This window comes from Echinops telfairi, unplaced genomic scaffold (genome assembly GCF_000313985.2).
Source record: "Echinops telfairi isolate 266 unplaced genomic scaffold, ASM31398v2 ScPeMD7_18;HRSCAF=68, whole genome shotgun sequence".
In the NCBI taxonomy this organism is placed as follows: Eukaryota; Metazoa; Chordata; class Mammalia; order Afrosoricida; family Tenrecidae; genus Echinops; species Echinops telfairi.
The window spans coordinates 60,073,842-60,094,711 of NW_022103915.1; the positions used below are offsets into that span (position 1 = coordinate 60,073,842).

General features: G+C 35.8%; 1 protein-coding gene and 1 pseudogene across 1 annotated transcript in view; both read left to right on the forward strand.

Annotated features, from left to right (window-relative positions):
• Positions 1-20,870, forward strand: part of MDGA2 (MAM domain containing glycosylphosphatidylinositol anchor 2) — a 1,014,104-nt gene that overhangs the window by 775,843 nt on the left and 217,391 nt on the right. Inside the window, exon 8 of the mRNA XM_004698562.3 lies at positions 19,345-19,638. Within this exon, the coding sequence (XP_004698619.1) occupies positions 19,345-19,638 (294 nt within the window). The remainder of the gene's footprint in view (positions 1-19,344; positions 19,639-20,870) is intronic.
• Positions 13,441-13,596, forward strand: LOC115868794 (annotated as a pseudogene).

Sequence of the window (20,870 nt, forward strand, 5' to 3'; positions counted from 1 at the left end):
GATACTGTTTAATGAAGCCCTTAGGGTGTAGTGGTTATGGATTCTGCTACTAACCACAAAGTGAGCCGTTCAGAATTTCCAGGGATGCCCCAAGAGAAGCATAAGGCTTTCTACTCCTGTGATGAGTTACAGGCTCAGAAACCAGCAGAGGCAGTACTACCCTACCCTATAGTGGCCGCTATGAGTCAGCATCGATTTGATGGCAGTGAGTTTGGTGTTTCGTTGATCTGGTTTAATTTTTTTAACTGATGTGGATACCATTGTGTTGACCTTGTGTAAAGTAAACCCCTTGCTGTTGAGTCATTCTGACTCTTGATGACTCTCTAGGACACAACAGTAAGACAGTCCCAGAGGGTTTTAAGGTTGGAAATATTTTTGGAAGCAGGGTGCTTCATCTTTTTCCCATAGATTAGCTGGTGGATTCCACCCTTCTGGTTAGCTGCTGGCTGCTTAGCTACCATGCAACCAGGCCTCCTTTCTTTAAACCAAGACATAACAAATAGCATTCCCAAAGTGATCTTGCTAGTAGTTGGTAGACCAACTATCTTAATCTAAGCAGCCCATGTACAGCTTTGATTTTAGCAAGTATATTCACAACTGAATGTGCTTACAGTTTAGAGAACACTCTCATAGGCATTGTACTTTGTTTTTTAATTACAGGCTACTGAGAATCTTTCCTATTTAACAGTATTCATAATGCATCATATAATTCTTGAAGACAGTGGCTAGTATAATTAATCGATCTCTCTTTGTCCTCCTCTTGCATATTTGCCTACTAACGTGATTTTCAAAAGTGTGTTAAAATGAATTAGCATTAGCTCTAACATTGGATTAATATTTTCATAAATAAGACACTGCTCTTGTTACTTCACGGGTGTTTATAGTTAACTTAAATGATTGTATACTTATGAAAACAAGACAAATAAAATCAATAGCTGGTGAATGTATTTTGACTCAAAGTGACATAATGCATGCAAAGTAGACTTCTGCTCTGTAGGGTTTTCAGTGGTTGACTTCTAAGAAGTGGCGCCCCAGGCTTTCTCTAGAAACATCACTGGGAGGACTTGAACCTGCAACTTTTTAGTCAGTAGCAAAAGATGCTAATCTCTTGTTAGCCCAGGAACTTTAGTATACTTATACACATTTTGATAAAAATACTTTGATAAGAATTAGATAGAAAAATATTTTTAGAATATAAGGACTTTAGGAATTTGGGAAGCTCAGTTAACATTTTAGGTATAGGAACCTCTCATACCTATTATCTCTAGTTTGTTTAATTGAAGGGGCATCACAATTTTTTGTTGACCAATTATATATTTTTTCAAACCATTTTATTAAGACTCAATCCAGACATCATAACATTCAATAGTTTGTTCATATCAAGAAGTGTTGTACAATCGCTACCACATTCAGTTTCAAAACATTTTCTTCCTTCTTGTACTCTTGATATGAGCTCCCCATTTCCACCAGCCCCACGCAGCACCACTGTCCCTGCGGTGCCTCTCAGAACTCCTTCAACAAGTTATTATGTCTGTAGATTCACCCATCCTGGATTTCATATTCTGGAAAACATAGAAAAATATGTCATGGAGCGTTAAGAAGGCTACTAATAATAGCATAACACAACAGAGATAAACCCCAATTTTTTTAGGGGGAGACACCTAAATTCACAAAATACTAAAAACCAACTCGAGCTCAAAGAGTGTCAAAATGGAAATCAAATGATAAGATTTTAACTATTCGAGTCACATTTTTCATTTTAATCTACCATAATCATCTCTACAATATTCTGTGTCTGATATCCAGGCTATTTTCATCATCAATTATAGTAAAAAAGAAATATTTTTGCAGGATCTATACACAGAATAAGCTTCCTTTTTTTTAAATTCATTTTTCCACAATCTTTTTGAATACCCCTTTTGTAGTGTTTGGAGTACAACACTCAACTTTTAAAATTAAAATTCTTAATCAATTATTTTTCAATGAATTCTTATTTTTAAATCTTTACTCTGCATTACTATTTTTTAATACCAAAATTATAATGGAACTTTATTGATATGGTAAAGTTGACCTCCAATCGCCCAAATATTTATATAGCTCTTAATCAGGTGACCTAATGATATTGTAATGAGTAAATATCTTAGCATTTTATTTTATTATTTGACTTTTACAATATTCCCACTTTCTTACAGAAAAACAAATGCTTGTTTCATAGAGACCATATATTGTCCAACATTTTTAATCTCGTCCTTATTTCTTGTTTGCTAATTTTTTAAGGTAACTTGAGTCACTGACAAACAAAAATAGTTTGCTCTTCATTGTTTGATTGTTTCCGAAAAAGTGAAATTCTGCATATTTAATGAAGAATCATAATTGTTTGCATTTCAGTATGTCAGGAAAGACATGTTAAAGAAGAAAAATATATGTTTTCCCATTTTTGTCCCCAAGAGGTCAGTAGAAAATTATCTTTATAATAAATATCTCTTGGTATGCATTCTGTAAAATATTTAAAAATCCAATATTGAAACCAAATTATGTAAAGATTATCACAATTCAAGACACTTGAAAAATCTAGACAAACAATGCCAGAGTCAGATTCTAAGGACTCCCTTATCCCTCTGCTCATGAGGCAGCAAGGATAGCACCTGGGTTTGTTTCCAAGTGGTCTTGTAGTTTGTGTAGCAAAGAAGTATGAATGCTGCCCAGAGAATGCTCTTCTGTTTCCTTCTTTCATCTTCCATTGTGTGTTCTTCAGAATCCTTCAGAATCTATTCCTGTGCCGTAGCAACACCTGCTGGGAGAGGGAAGTTGGAACAGCCACCAGTGTTGCTGCCAAACTGTTTCCCTGATTGATGGCACTGCATGCCCTCCCACTTCAGCCCTTCAGCGTTGCTAATCTGCTGGATCCTGCCTTACCCCATATAGTTTCAAATAACTAAGAATGCCATTCTTCTAAGATATCCCCTGATTCTTTAAAAATCAAGCATCAATTTCCCCTTCATATTTTCAAATGCAAATACAGTAGTGTGTTAACAGCATTATTTCTTTTTAACCTGCATTTTCTTCCTGCTTTATTGCTAGGTTTTAAAACATTGTCAATTGTGTTGCTAGCATCTCATGATTTAATACGGGAGAGGTACTTATAAGTGTGTGCCAGTGGGACTAAAAGTAAATTTTGATTTATTTTTCCCAGATAAGAGGTGCATCTATGCTTATTCATAATATCATGGCTTGCCACCCGGTGTGAGGACATATTTATAAATAAGTTCCTGTTTAATATACCATTTTACCCATAAGACTGTAAGTAATGCAAGTCTTGGGAAAAGAGCCCATCTGTTTGTGTGTGTGTGTATAGATAGATAGATGGATGGATGGATGGATAGATAGATATATAGATATAGATAGATATAGATATTATAGCACCTAATGGAAGAAAGTTATGACATGGAAAGGTTCCTCAGTACCAATAAATGAGTCTAATATTCTAGTAAGCTATAGTAATCTCACCGGATTATTACTGTATCCAAATCAACTACTAGTAGAAATAATAGCACTATAAAAACTTGATTTTTAGTGTCTTTAACAATTAAAACACAAGAATTCATGCATGGAAATTATTGTGAAGTTATTGCACTATGTACTTAAGCCTTAGATAATCAAATGGTGATTACTCTTCAATATTCTATTACTCTACTTTTGTTGCTAAGTAACTGAGAGGTGATCCATCAATCAATCCAAAAATTATTAAGCACTTCTAAAATAGTTGACGATGTCACAAGGGATGGAGACACTGAGCAAATGGAACACCTGGTGCTGACCTCAGACTGTCTAGCTACATTTATTGAAGAATGTATGTCTTGTAAAAATATGTATAGAAGTAGACAGGTGTAATTCAAGGTGGTAGAGGATGACATATATGCTACAGAGTCAGGGAAGACTTAAAAGAACAAGAAACGTGCATTGATCCTTAAACAATGGGAAATGGTGATGGACTATGTCATTTTTGGCAGAAAAGAGGAAAATGAAAGATTTGGGAATGCTCCAAGTGTGTTAAACCAGAAGTCCAGCTTAATTGAATAGAGAGCTTTTTACAGAAGAATTTTGGCTTGATAAATTTTGACAGGTAAATTGGAATGCAGGTAATGAGATTTAGACTTTTTAATTCTGGAAAATGGAGGCTATTTGAAGATAGTTGAATGGTGGAGTTACATGATTTTAAAGAAAGCAAAAGTAAGAGTAAGTAAGATTATTCATTGGAATAAAAGAATATTAATCAATTACATCTGGATAATTCATTCATAAGGAGGAAGATAATCCCAAAGAAAGTATATCTATGCGTTGCATAGTTATGTTAATCTCTGTATCAGGTAAGTTTTCATAATTTAAAACAAAAGCTGTAAAAAGTAATTGTAGGTGCTATGAAGAATATCTCTTTCTGGCTTGACAAACCAGATCATTTTCCCAGTAAGTATCTGCTGGCAATTTTCATTCCTTTAATGAGAAAACAGCAGTATAGAAATCTTGGGTGTGTTGGATTTTCATGAACAACTTTCAAGTACATTTTGCTAAGATTTTCTCTTTTATTATCTTAATTTTTATTTGGTTTTTTTTTTAGTTGACATATTGAAACTAGGTCAATTCCATTATTGGAACTTGAAGTGAAATAATTTTTAAATTAAAATAATATCATTAATTTCTTTATATCATGATATGAATATTTTCCATTGACCACAAAACATTACACTATTTTGTATTGGGCAATTACTCTCAATCTAAATGGGGTAGTCAAACCAATTGTGAAACAGGTTGTGATTACAATATTTCTAAAAACAGTTTTTAGAGTTTTAAATTAAACATGCTGATAAATGTCACTTTCATCATGGCCTATCTGATTTATGCAAAGTCCATTGTGATCTATCACTATTAGTATGGCATTGATTAATGTTGTGGTTATAAATTATTTTGATATTTGCTTCAGTGTAAAATTGTTTTTTGATTTCTCAAAATCTCAAAGTCCAAGTATACAGATGTGTGTGCCTCATGCACGTGAGTATAACCTGAAATGTGTTAGTGAAGATATGACCCAGAATTGTTGACATGAACACTGAGAGTTCCCAAGTACAATAGAATGTTTGTCCTGTAAAACTGAGTACACTGATAAATGAGCATTATGTACCTTTTATTGTAAATAAGATTACCAAGATTAAAGTCATTTTGAGCATATACTGCATTTTAAAAATGAGAATCCTGCTATTCTTTTTGAAAGGATCCCTAGTGGTGTTTTGGGCTACACATTGAACTTCTAATTTAAAGATCACCAGTTCAAATCCACCAACTGCCCATCAGAAAATAGCTGAGACTGTCTTCTCCTATAAAGATTTAAAGTCTTAGAAATACAAAGCTTTATGCTCTATCCTTTAAGGTCACTTTGAATTGAAATGGATGACAGTGTTTTTGTTTGAAAATATTCTTATAGATTAAAACATAAACAATTAATTCATACATTTGCTTCATTTTGATTAGTCATTTCTACAAATTCACTAATTATATTTCCTTGTTTATATAGTAAGCCTCCAAATATTTATTAACCCAGGTTTCTTGTGAAAACTTTCATGAACACACTATTTCTTTAAAGTCTTATGTATTTAAGTTTTTAATATAGAGTATATATATTCTATATCACAACATGTATATTTGTTGCACACCATTTTCCCCAAAATTCAAATATAATGGAATTAGTGTAATATTTATTTTAATTTCTCAAAAATATGAGTTTAGCTCTTATCCTAAAGACAGCTTTTGTAGTTTAGTTTATTATTTTTTTAATTAAAATGTTTTATCACAATATCTACTACTGATGTATCCAGTAAATACTTGCATATTTGCTTCTAACATCACTCTTGTCAGTTTGCCTGAAAGTGGTGACTAGTAAGTTGCTCTCCCATTGGAAGCTATTTCATCAAGGTTTCAAATTCTAATGGGGTCCTCCATGGTGGACAAGTTTCAGTGGACCTGCAAGACTCAGTTAGATTTGAAAAAAGGACTTAGTGATTCACTTCTGAAGAGCCTGACGAGTGGCAATCTAAGGAAACTGGAACATTGTCTAGTCAAGTGCTAGAGGATGAGCCCTTTGGGTCGGACTCAATGCTGTTGAAGCACAGCCAATGCACAGCAACCCCATAGGTCAGAGTTGAAGGACCCCGTGGGTTTCTGAGACTTTACCTCTTCATAGGATTAGAAAGCCCAGTCTTTCTCCTGCAGAGCAGCGGGTGGTTTTAATCTGCTGACCTTGTGCCCAGCATGGAAGGCATTCACAATGCTACTGCAAAGAGTTCCCTCCTGACCTCGGAGTATACTTCACCTTAAGGATATGGATACGGCAAAGCTTTGGGAAATCTTCATTTGCTGATGTAGCACAACTTAAAATAAGAAGAAAGTAGTAAATGTACACCTTATTAGTTGGTGATGAAATGCATTAACTATGAGTATAGAAAAGTTGAGTTTTCAAAAACTAAATGAAATTCATAAAGACTGATATTCTCGGCATAAGTAAACTGAAATGAACTGATATTGGCCATTTTTATCGACTGTTATATGGCCTACTACACAAGAAAGGACAAATTGAAGAGAATTGGCATCACATTGATTGTTAGGAAGAATGTCCTTATGTACAATTTTGCTAGTGATAAGATAATACCCATATCCACATGAAAAAAAATCTAGTTAATAGAACTATTATTCAAATTACACACAAATTCCCAATGCTAATGATGGAGAAATCAAAGAATTCCTTTAAATTCGGCAAATTGATCTAATATGTGATCAAATGCATTGATTACAATTGATGATCGGGATGCAAAAGTTAGGAACAAAGAAAGATTTGGAGTTGGAAAATATGGTCATGATGACAGAAATAATGCTGGAGATCACGATAGAATTTTTCAAGGTCAATGATTCATACATTGCAAATATTTTGTTTTTAAGAAACATAAATAGTGACTATACAAATGGACTTTTCTAGATTGGATACACAGAAGCAAGTTGTCTACATATGTCTAAAGAGATAATAGAGAAGGTCAATATCATCAGTCAGAACAAGGCCAGTGTGAAGAAAATTAAAACAAGTTCATGAGAGCCAAAATATGATGTTGAGTACATCCCACCTGAATTTAGATTTGGAATTAAGTATAGATTTGATACCTTGTATCAAATCTGAGGAAAGACCTGAGGAATTGTGGGATAATATTATCATCATACATGAAGAAAATAAAAGGTTATAAGAAAGACAAGAAAGAAAGATAACATTCAAATAGATGTCTGATAAAAAGGTTCTGCAACTTGTTCCAACGAAACTAAAATGAATGGAGAAATGAAATACAAAAGCCAATTGATTTTGAAGGTGGCTCAAGAAGGCAAAATAAAGTCCTCTAGTGAAATGTGCAAAGGCCTAGAGTTAGAAAACCAAAGGGAAGAAAACACTCAACGTACTTCAACATGGAAGACTTAAAGGAAAAAGTCAAACCGGAAGTAGAAATATTGAAGGATTCTATGGGGAAAATACTAAATGATGCAGAAAACATCAAAACCAGTTGGAAGAATTAGAGTCATGGTCTCCAAAAGGATTGGTTGACATTCAGCCATTTCAGGAGGTACCACGTGATCAACAAATGATGGCATTGAAAGAAGTCCAATCTTCAATCTCACTGAAGACATCAGAGATAAAAACAGGGTTCTAGAAATTGGCATAATACCTTTGAAATGTTACAACAAAATGAGACAGACTGAAAGTGCTTGTTCATATTTGCCAAGAAATGTGAAGACAGCTCCTGGCTTACCAAGAAAGATGGCCCGATAAAATTATTGAAAGATATTGTTAATATCACATGCAATTAATTTTTTGCTTAAGATAATTAAAAATAATTTCAGCAGTACATTGAGAGCTAAAATTTCAAGCTATATTCAGAAGAAGACATGGAACAAGAGATGCCATTGCAGATGTCCAAAGGATCTAACTGAAAACAGAAAATACCAGTGTCGAAAGCTTGCTTTTCTAGAGAAGCAAAATCAGTGAAAATTGTGTCCACGCACAGGTTTACATAAAGGAAAATAGCTCACACAGTTTGGGAGCGGGCAAGTTCCAAGTCCAGGTCCGTAGGTGAGATGTTAGGCTGGAAGCTTTTTCTGACTCATGTCAGAAAGCTAATGAACCTAAGATTTGCTGGAAATCAACAGGCTGATGACTGTAGAGACAAATGAATGCAAGGTCAGCAGATCAACTGACAGGGCACTGAGGATTCCCAGGATTGACTGGCGATATGGCAGGCCATTCATGGGCTTGCACCCAAAGAACCAGAGGCTGGTGAGCCTCACGCAGGATACCGACCTAGCCAAAAAGGAAGCAAACTTTTCCACAGAATATGGACAAGTTATATTCCATATATATTGGATTTACATCTATTCTCTTACATAGGAGGCAGATGACATTCCTTCTTAACAATTGATTGCAGATCACAGTGTGGAGGTGTTTACATTGTGTTAGAGCTCATCATAGTGGATATTAACTGTCAAACCAATGAGAATCCTGGCTCAGCCTAATTGACACAAAACCTGAACTATAACAACCAGGAAGATGTGTAGCCATATTTTATTGATTATGTAAAGGTGCCATACTTTGTGGGTCAAACAAAGTATGGTTAACATGGCAAAAGATCAGAATTCCAAATGATCTTGTGCTTTTGATGAAAGTTTAAAATCAAGAAAGGTATGTGTCAGAGTTTCATTTATTCACCATTCTCATTCAATCTTAATACTGAAATAATAATCTGAACTATATGTAGAAGAATGTAGAATGTGGATTGGAGGAATTCTCTGAACAACCTGCCATATGTGGCTGACACAACCTCACTTGCTGAAATGCAGACTGACTGATGCAGAGCAAAGAACACAACCTTAGTATGAATTACACCTCAACATAAAGAAAACAGAATTCCTCACAGCGGGATCAATAAGGAACATCATTATAGAGGGAAAATAAAAGGTCTTCAAGGAATTCATTTTACTAGGATTCACAATTACTGCTGATAAAAGCAACAGTTAGGAAATTAAACAACTTATTGCATTGAGCAATTGTGTGAAAAAGTGTTTTTTCTTTCCCCCCAAAAGTAATGGTGTTGCTTTGAGGACTATAGTGTGTCTGACACACACCATAGTATTTCCATTCATCTCACACTTAGACATAGAACAATAAAAACTGATGAATTGATTCATTTGAATTATGGTGTTTTAAAAGAATACTGAATACACCATGGACTACCAGAAGATCCAGCAAATCTATCTTGGAGGAAATCCAGCTAGAATACTTTTAAGAAGAAAAAAATCAAAGATTTTATTTTATGCATTTGGGGCACGTTATCAGGAAGGACTGCTGTAACTATTGTTGGACGATGTTCAGCAAATTCTTATTTAATTGGAAATGACTTGGTGGTACTTAAAAACAACAACACCAGAAAGGCAACGTCCCTGGGGAAGGACCTCATGTTGATTAGAGGGTCAAAAGAGGAAAATTTTCAAAAGAAGGATTGTCACAGTGGCTGCAACAATGGTCTTGACTGTTGCAATGACTAAGGATGGTGCAGGACCAGCCAATGTGTGTCTGTTGTTTATAGAGCACTGGAAGTGATGCAAAGACACCTCAACAACAAGCTACTCAAAGGATCATAATCTTGTTTAATACCTTTATTTCAGGCGTCCTGATATTTTCCCACATAATTCAATTAAGTAGTCTTCCTCTGTAATGTTTGAGTAAGAAAATAAATCAGTCATTTCCAAAGTAAAAATGCAATTTTTCCTTTCCTCGGATTCTTTCCCAATGAAGAACTGAAATAATTTTTGTTTTCTAAACTTGCTTCATTTTAAAATCTTTAATAGGTGAAGAATTTGCAGGGGGTGGGGTGTCATTTTTTTCAAATTGTTTTTGGTTGTTGTTGTTTTTGCTGTGAAGATGAGAGACCTTTGTGTCATATTATCTTTTTTTTAAGTGACTTTCTGATTGTAGCATCTCCAGAAGTGGCATTTCATATAAGAACAACTAAAGTTAAGTGAAACCATTTTCCCCTGGCAAGCCTGTTATGAATCAATTTGGATCGCACAAAGTGTACATATTTTTGCGTTTCCTGCTTAACTTTATAAGTTTTCATTGTGAGACTAGACATTTTAAGGGGGAAATATTAGTAGAGAAAGGATATGAAAACTCATGACAAATTAAATAGCCTAGCTTCACTATAACTTTATGGTTTTTTTATTCATAGTAAATATCCAAATCTTAAAATGAAAAGAGAAAGAAAAGGAATGCTAGAGAAGTAATTTCTAGATTTTCTTAATTCACATAGCTTAGATTCCATTGTGTTTGAAATCTATATGACTTCAATGGATGTAGTATTTTGTAGAAATGCTGCCCTTGTATGAGCTAATATTGTAAAATTACTAAGTAAAATTATCACTTTTGTCCTAAAGTGTGCCGGAATCACACCTATTATCTTTATTTCTAGAATGTATTCCTTGTGATTACCCTCCTTCCTCCATTATTTCACTCCGGTTCTGTCCCAAGCAGCACACTCGACTATAAAACCAGAAGCCCAGTGTTGTTGAGTCAATTCCCAGGGACCCAATATGCCAGCATAGAGCCACCCAGAGAGTCCCAGGTTGTCATATGCACCACAGCAGACTCTCACCTCTTGCTCGTGTGGAATCCCAAGTGGGTTCAAACCCTAGCTTTGTAGTTACCAGCTGAATGTTTCACCACTGTGCCACCAGGCCTCGTTGCACTGGGTCATAAAGATAAAATATTAATATAACATATGTAACCCCCCAAAACTGGCTAGGGAAGATAAACATTGCAAAAGGAGCAATCAGAAATCAAATATGAAATGGGTAAGGGTTTCTGTCCAGATGGCAGCCTAGACAGATATGATCCATAAACCCTCTGTATTCTAAGAAAGATGTGAAAAAGCAGAAATGGAGGAGAACACTGGAGCCCAGCGCCTCTGAGGAAAATTTGGACAGGCGAGGTGACGACCAGTACACAGAAGACAAGCATATGGGTGGATTCTTGGTTCGCCAAAAAATATTAATAATCAGCCCTATGAAACTTCCATTTCAACAAGGAAAAGATGGATAACCAAATAAAAAATTAGGTGGAGGCTATGAAAGACCGAGCATCAAAGAAGATACCCAGGCAGCCACTAGACATATGAAGACATTTTCTGGATCATGATTAATGGGGAAGATACCAATCAAAACAACCATGCGATACCACCTGATGCCGCATTGATGTTATTGTTGTTAGGTCCCACTGAGTCGGATCCAAACCGTGTGAGCCTGTGCACAACAGCACAGAGCACTGCCTGGGCCTGGGCCAGCCTCACGTCTGTTCCTATGCCGGGGCCATTGTTGCAGCCACCGTGCCAACCCATCTTCTGGACGTCTTCTTTTCTCGCTGCTTCTCCACTTTACCACGCATGCTGCCCTTCTCCAGAAACATTGTCTCTCCTGACAATACGTCAAAAATATGTAAGATGAAGTCTTGCCATCCTTGCCTCTAATGAACAGTCTGGCCATACTTCTTCCAGACAAATCTGTCCAGCATTGACATTAAATTTAAAAACAAAAAAGGAAACTAAAATTTTTTAAAAAACCAGATAATAAAGTTAAAAACAACACCAGAAAATAATGGAGAGAGTGTAGAAAGACTGGAACCCACATTTAGTGCTGATGGGACTGTAAGAACGAATAGCCATATAGAAGATAGTATATGTCTTCCTCAAAAGTTTGGGACTAAATATACCATATTACTCAGCAATCCTACTATTGGTATGTAGCCTAAAGAAGTAAGAATTGTAACGCAATATTATATGCATGCCCATGTTCATTACAGCACTAGCCACAATAGGAAAAACGTTTGAAACACTCTTAATGCTTATCAGTGAAAGAATGGATCAATAAAGTTTGATAAAAACACATAAAGGAATACTAAAAATAAAGATAAATTTGTGAGACACTTTATGACATGGATAAGCCTAGAGCAGTGGTTCTCAACCTTCCTAATGATCCTTTCATACAGTTCCTCATGTTGTGGTGACCTCCAATCATAAAAGGATTTTCATTGCTGCTTCATCACTGTCATTTTGCTACTGTTATGGTCGTGCGACCCCTGTGAAAGGGTCGTTCGACCCCCAAAGGGGTCGTGGCCGACAGGTTGAGAACATCTGGCCTAGAAGGTATTATTCTGAGTGAAATTAGTCAAAATCAAAAGGACAGTATTACCCATTCAAGCTGTATGAATCCACAGATATAGAGCTAGCTAGACATATATTTAAAGGTGTCCAGACTCCAAGAAATCGACCTTAACTGTTAACAACCCTGGGGCCAGGAAGAGAAGGCAGTGACTAGAGACTGCACTGGTGCTATTTGGATGAAAGGGAAAGCAAGGTCCAGCCAGAGGGACACACCAGGGTTGGATGATGGAAACAGGGGAGGGCAATGGGGGGGGAGGGGGAAGCGATAAAACCTTCATGTAATTCACAATATTAAAAACTTAAGTGGGCAATATTATAGGTAATCAAGTAGAGCAGTTAATCAACTCAGCCTGAGAATCTGAATATTGTCACATTTGAACGGAATGTGCCTTGGAGGGTATGGTGAGGTGGTGCTAGATTCTACCAGCTAGAAGATAACAAGGGCAAGACATTGGACCAGAGGGGAGAATTGTTTGTTCAAGGTCACAGAGGTTCAATAGTGGGTGGAGCTTCAGGAGAGGGCAACTTTCAGGGATCATATCTTCAACTGTGTTATCCAGACTGCCATTCCCAAGGTGGTAGATTTGTTTTTCTAAAAAGAGAAAAATTTTCATCTAAATTGTTTTGTAAAATAGGTTGAAATAATGTTCTAGTTTCTCTGGGTTCAGTGGAGTTTTAAGTATGCTAATGTGCAATGATAATTTTATAGGAAAAAAATATAAAAATATAAAATGAAAATTAAATTTATCAATGCTCTCACACTCAGGGAGACATCCCTAATAGTATTTTATGTGCTTATTTTTTGATTTTTTTCCCCGCTAAGGTTTCCCTATATAGTTTGCTGCCTCTTTCCTGAATCACTGCTCAACAGCCAAACTGTTTTAATTCAATGTGAAATGTATTACTGAGGTTCTACTCTGTTCCAGATAAAATACGAAATACTAGCACTGAAAAGAGAAAGCATATTTATTCATGCTCTCAAAGAGCTCTTTGCTATTATTGGTTTATGCCTTCTGTAATAGAAAAGTCAGATACCACTTTTCATACTGCTCAGTTACATGGTTTATTCGCTTAATAATAGTGTTTATAATGTTGTAATATTCTCTAGGATGTTTTTCTAAGTTAATAGTATATATTATCACTAAACATCACTTCTTGGCCTTTTGGCTAAGAACAAGTGTAGTATCACTAAACTTAGACTGGTTGGTGTCCTGTTTTATTGTTCACCCATGTCGCAAGTTATTTAACAAATTCCAGAAACTGTTTTCAGTATTTGATTACCGAAGCATTACGGTGAGCATTCCGTTGAGGTTAGTAGTCTTCTCAGTGATACAAACAGAATTATGTTTATGGTGATAAAGCTTACAGTAGACCTGCAGTGTTAGCGCGGTGACAGAGAGACCATTTAAGAAATGCCACACTTAGTGGAAGACTTCCACTAAGAAATGTACCTCTGGGCGTCAAAAGTAATATGCGTGAGCAACATTTTGCTAAAGATAAAGAAACAACAGAATTTGGTGACTAATCGGAAATGAAGAACAAGAAAAAAATGGCAAGTCATTTTCTATGATTCTAAGTTTTTGATTTTTAGGATGGTTTTTAACAAGGAGATAGAGTGTGCTATAATTAACTGTCAATCAAATCAAGGAATAAATTTTGCAGGGTTGGAAAACTTTTATAATATAGAAATTGGCTTCCAGTTCAGACTGGAGCAGATTTGGATGTATTAGAAATAGTGTGATCAGTATATAAAACTCTGAGAAGTAAAAAAAACAACAATGAAATCCCCCAAAGGAAAAAAAATAGAGCTACAAGTGTAAAAAGTATATCTAATCTCAAGGAATGCAAAATTAAATGATGGACACAGAAAGAGAGAAACTCGCGAGACATTGAGAAGGTGTGAAGTATTTTTGGCCAAAGAAGTGGTACAAACACAAAAACATAACCCACTACCATCAAGGTGATTCCAACTCATAGTGACCCTGTCTGGCATTCTGAGGCTGTCCATCGTTACTACAGCCAATAACCTCAGTTTCTTCCAGCATAACGCTAGTGGGTTTGAACAGAAACTACCAATTCTGAGTCGACACGTTTTAAGTTTAAGAACACGTGGAAGAGTTGTATTTAATTAGGTTCTCCTATTTAGTAACTGAGTTAACTTTTCTGTATTACTTTGTTTTACTCAGATTGAAACTGAGGTTTAAATTGCTATCATTTTGAAAAGGAATTGGGGTAGTTGATTTAACTAAATAAATAATATAACAAATAAATTTATGAAGACGTTTTTGAACTATTTATCATGTTACACTTAGAAATTTTCTCCAGTGAAAAATCTATTTTGATGAGCATAGCTTAATGGTATGATGTATTTAAATATTAATCTAGCGAAGCTATAAAATATTTTATTTGACCCTCCTTCTAGCCTTCATGTTATTCCTATAGCCAGAGTATAATCTTGGGACCTGTAAACTATAAATTCTTATTTTCACAAATGGATAAATTGATGTCAGATGGTTAAATATGGTCAATGTCATGGCTTGTATGGAACAAATGAAGATGGAACATTTTGAAATTTTGTTAAATACAGTTAATTTATCATTTCTTTTCATTTACTTTTGAGTTATAAAAATGAGATTTGGGGGAATTGCTATATTATAAAATCAAATTTTACATGGTAGAAAATTATATACATATGAATTATATATATAAATATGAATGAAAGGGCTGTTAAAAGTTCATGGAAAAATGTAATTGAAGGATAATGGCATTTTATTCATGAGCTTTTTAAAGCTATGTGTGTGTGTGTGTGTGTGTGTGTGTGTGTGTGTGTAGATAGATATAGATGATAGATGATAGAGATAGAAATAGATAATACACGGAGCACTGTACCAAAAAGAATTAGTGGACACTTCATCTTTTCAGGAGATAGAATATGAGCAAGAACCAATGGTGCTGAAGGAAGAAGTCCAAACTACACTGTATGCATTAGCCCAAAACAAAGCTCCAGAAATTAATGGAACTGAGTCCGTTGAAATGTTTCAGGAAGCCAAATAAGCACTGGAAGCACTTACTCATCTATGCCAGTAAATTTGGAAGACAACTATTTGACCAACTGACTGGAAGAGATGCCTATTTGTGCCCATTCCAAAGAAAGGTGATCCAACTGCATGCTCAAATTATAGAATAATACCATTGATATCGCATGTAATTAAAATTTTGCTTAAGGTCATACAACAACGGTTGCAGCAGTACATTGAGAGGAAAATTCCAGAAGTTCAGCCCAGATTCAGAAGAGGATATGCAACATACAACAACGGATATCATATCTGCTTTGAGCCAGATAGATCTTGGCTCAAAGCAGAGAATACCAGAAAGATATTTACTTGTATTTCATTGACTGCAAAGGCATTCGAATGTGGTATCAGAATTAAAGGAAGAATTAAATGACTTATTAACCATCTATGTTATGCAGATGACACAACCTTTGCTTGCTGAAAGTAAGGAGGACTTAAAGCACTTTTAGATAAAAAACAAGAATTGCAGCTTACAGTATGGATTACTACTCAATGTAAAGAAGACTGAAATCCTCACAACTGGATTGATAGGTAACATGATAAATGGAGCAAACGTTGAAGTTTTTAAGAATTTTGTCTTGGTTGGATCAACAATCATTACATATGGAAGCAAAGATCAGGAGATCAAAAGATGTGTTGCATTAGGTAAAACTGCTGCACAAGACCTCCTTACAGTGTTGAGGAACAAGGATGTTACTTTGAGGACCAAGGTGCTTCTGATCCATGCCATTGGTATTCTCCATTGCATCATTTGGACATTGAATCAGGAGGACTGAAGGAGAATTGACGCTCTTGAATTGTGGTGCTATTGAAAGTACCATGGACTGCTCAAAGGACAAACTGAGCTCTCTTGGAAGAAGTATGGCCTGAGTGCTCCTTCGAAGCACAGATGGCAAAATGCTGTCTTACAAACTTTGGACATGTTGTTAGGAGAGGCCAGTCCCTGGAGGAGGACATCATGCTTGGCAACTTGGAGGGGCAGTGAAGGAGGGAAAGACCCCCAAGGGGGTGGATTGGTCCAGTGTCTGCGTCAATGAGCTCAGGCATGAGAATAATTGTGAGAAAGGCACAGGACTGCGAAGTCTTCATTATGTTGTGCGTACAGTTGCTATGGGTAGGAACTCACTAAATGGCGACTAACAACTACACACACACACACACACACACACACACACACACACGACTAGCCTATCATATTTATGAAAAATTTCCTGAGTGTGTCATATCATCTCTCATATCTCTACTTCAACCTTTTTAGGCTTCCCTGAGACAATGATCATGAAGTGAGCAGTATTATTGTATTCATAGAAACAAAAATCACATGGAGGTAAACTCATTCTTCACTTATTTTCTTCACTACAGATCATGTGGTTCCCTGCAGTCTGTTTCAGGAATCATTTATCTACATTAGCACCTGTTGTTAGTAGTTGCCAGTGCGCCGCCGATTCTAACTCATGACATTCCCTGGGGTGCAGAGTAGGTAGAACTTCTCTGTGAAGGGTTCAAGAATACGTTTGACTTTTTGAAAGCAAATTGCCAGGCCCGACTTGTGAGATATGCTGGGTGGATTTGTACCATCAGCCTTTTGTAGTCCGGTACTTCACCGTTTTGCCATCATTGACTATATGCTGTCCATGTTGTTTCTACTGTTACTAGTAATATACTCTGTGACAAAGTATTTAAGCTCCCTTTTTCTAAATGTATCATATTGTATATGCAACATTTGATACATAGAAATAATGAATTATATAATGCTCGTTACAGAGGAGGAGCATCTACATGTTACATGTAGAGATCATGGCGGTCGTTCAGCATTTTTTCATGGAAAGATGAATAATTTTTGCTTGTTAATCTTAATCCTGTTGTTACAAACTGCTGCTTATCTCTGATCATCATCTTTTAAAAGAACAAATTATTCAACTAAATTGTTTTGTTGGTAAAAACATTTTTAAACATACATTCTTTTCATGGCAATTTTCAGTGAGTTTGTGTAGGTGTGAGTGTGTGCGTGCGTGCGAGTGTGTATATAAATATATGCATATGTGGTACTGGTGCTGTAGTGCTTACGCATTGGCCGGTGATCCGCAGTTCAGCAGTGTGAACCACCAGCAGCTCTGCGGGAGGACGATGGGGCATTCTACTCAGGTAAACAGTTACAGTCTCAGGGTCGCGATGAGTCAGCATTGACTTGATGGCAGAGAGGTTGGTTTTAGTCATGCTACTGGTTAAGGTTTCAAATTTTCTGAATTCTAAAATGTTTTGCATTCTATAAATAGTTTTTTTAATAAAATGATTTTGTTATTGTTAAGTGTCATTAAGTCAATTCTGGCTCATCACTTCCCCATGTGACAGAGTATAACTTCCCCGTGGGAATGTATAGGCTACTGTCTTCATAGGAGCACATTTTCTCCTGCAGTTACTTGCATAGGTTTGAACCACCAATCTTTGGTTAGCATCAGTGCTCTTACCACAGTGTGAGAGCTCCTTACCACAAGGTTTCTTAGATCAAAATATTAAATAAAAAATAAACACAAAGCCCTTGAAAAGCAAGATAAGTATATCACATGGAGCTCGAATGAGTAAGCATTGGGCTGCTCCTGGCAAGGTCAGCAGTCTGAAACCACCAGCTGCTCTGGGGGAGAAAGATGAGGCTTTCTACTCCTGTCAACAGTGCTGATCTTGGAAAGTTACGACGGCATCCTACCCTGCCCCTTAGGGTCACTATCAGTCGGAAGCTACTTGATAGCAGTGAGCGCATGTGCAATAAAAGAAAACATTTCAGCAGAGTAAAAAAAAAACAGGATGTATTTATATCTGAGCACTAAAGTTTTGTAATGCTAGGAAGAAGAAAAACTTTCATGTACATAGTATTAACTTCAAAGGAAATGTATATTCAGAAAGATGGATTTATTAATATTTCTGGTTATTTTTATTTTGGGCATTCTAATTTATCTTACATTTTTTTGGATAAGTATTCCAGGAGAAAAGTTCATGTGAATTCGTGTGTATTGTATCAGTTATGTAAGTTTTAAATGCAATAGATAATAATATTTATAAGAAAAATCAAGTGTACTTCCTCTGGTCAAGTTACTTAATAAGTACTGACAGGAGGATATAACAGCACATGAAAGTAAGTTCCAGTAAAAAAGCAATCTCATTTTCTCACCATGTCTTAGTAAAATAAGAAATTAGCTTTAGTTGAGAAAACTCAATTCTTAAGAGATTTATCTTTTAAAATAATTTAATATTTTATAGAATGAGTAATGGCATGGCAAACTATTTACAGTACCCTCAAAATATTTAAAGTTACATTTTATCCTCTTCAAATATAAAACACATTAGAAGTTCAAAAGAAGAATATAGGGGATTGCTGGAGAGTATGGCACTGTAGTCGGTTGTTCCATCCCATTCCCAACAGTGAGGTTAACAAGCTAATCTTTTAGCCATCGGCCACAGTTCTTAAACCAGAGCCCAAATTCTGAATCTTATTATCAGAAGTGGTTCCCCGCCCCCACTTTACCATTACTTGCATTTACTGTGCCTTCTAAATCTACATGATCTTCCATTACTTTCTTACAGCATCCAAGGGTAAGGAATATCAGCATAGGTAGCAGAGGTCTAAAAAACGAAATCCTATTTTCAACAAGCAGGATCATCCTTTTGTGAAACGCTTTTAATGACCGATAATGACAAGTCACTGAGTGGATTTTTCTTACGTTGACCATTTCCGTTCCAATTTATTGCCTATGTATTGAGCTAATGTTTAAAGTCCTCATTTGGGAACATTCTATCAAAATAAATCAAATTATTGTAAGTGAGGGCATGTGCCATTTATTCCCAAAATCTCCATAGTTTTTGTCATTCGAAATGTCACATTTCTTCAACCAGCAGAAAGCATTTCCTTATGATGTTCTATGTTTAAATGCACTGTACAAGTTTATACTAACTTTGAAAAATTTTCTTTTTCCCATTTCAAGTTCCACCCAATCTGACTGTTCCACAGGAAAAATCACCTTTGGTCACCAGAGAAGGAGACACAATAGAACTGCAATGTCAAGTAACTGGAAAACCCAAACCAATCATCCTTTGGTCTAGAGCAGATAAAGAAGTTGCAATGCCTGACGGGTCAATGCAAACGGAGAGCTATGACGGCACATTGAGGATTGTGAACGTGTCGAGAGAAATGTCAGGAATGTACAGATGTCAGACCAGCCAGTACAATGGATTTAATGTGAAGCCCAGGGAAGCATTGGTGCAGCTCATTGTGCAGTGTAAGTAAATCCCCTTTCTCGGTTTTCCTGTGTACAGGCCAAGGGAAAGATGATACAGTCCTTCTAATAGCAAAAGAAATTGATTTTGGGAACAGGATTAAGATGAAATATTTTTACATTCTAACTACCTAATTTAAACTACGGTTTTCTCTAAATTTGCTTATTACTTGAGCTAATACACACTAATAGAAAAGAGTGGTATGAAAATGTATATGATGATTATGATGGTATTATGAGGTTGGTTAATGCCAAGGAATCAACAGGCCTAATGGTTAAAAACTGGCTGTGTGCAATGAAGCAGAGTGCAGCCTGGAAGTAATTACTAATTCAGGTCATCATTCTCTTCTGTTTCCACAGTTCTTGTTTCTATTGCAGACAATTGCATGTCCTCTGCTCAAATTATCCACCTATTTCAGGGTATCCCTTTGCTTAATTTCTGGAGACCTAATCACTGAGACGCTATGTTTGCATATCTGCAGTTTGAAGAGTGAACGACATAATTATCTAGTAATACAGAGGTAATTCAGGCAGCCTCTAGGTGTTGAATTTTTGCCTGATTTCTTAACAGATAATTGCTTAACTGTACAAGTTGAATAAGATAATTTTAAAACTGTTCTTTTTTTTTAAACTGTTCTTATTAAAATAGTTGGTGCAGTTCTAGCAAAAAATGCAGAAGCAGTACTTTGTATTTACTTTTACATATAAAAATTCATACTGTATGTAATGTGTTGATGAAATTTTTATGATGTCACTGGTGATGAGCTATTACATGATGCACTAATAACTTTCCTTCCAGGTGGTGTGCACATGCTAAAAGAGAAGTAAGCTAAACACAATCTAATTCCTAATAATGCTGATGACAATTTTAACTGATATACGATTGTTAAAACATGATAATAAAGCCTTCAAGAAAACATATGGATTAGGTGAAACGCCACACTTCAGTAAATGATACTGTTTGTGTTATCTAGAAGACTGATCATAGATTTGTCCCAAGATCATATATTTTAGTCAAAATAAAGAAGTCAATAGATTGAATGAACAGATTCTATGTTTGAGTGATTAAAATCAAGAAAGGCTATATTTTTGTGGTGGAGCAAGAAAAGACTTTTCTTAAATAAGCATATGTGTATGAGGTATGTGAGTGGGAGGAAGTGGTACAAGATTTCCTCTCCTATAGAAACCAATATTTCAGATGGACTCTCTTGTAAATGTGAAAATTGTAATTACAA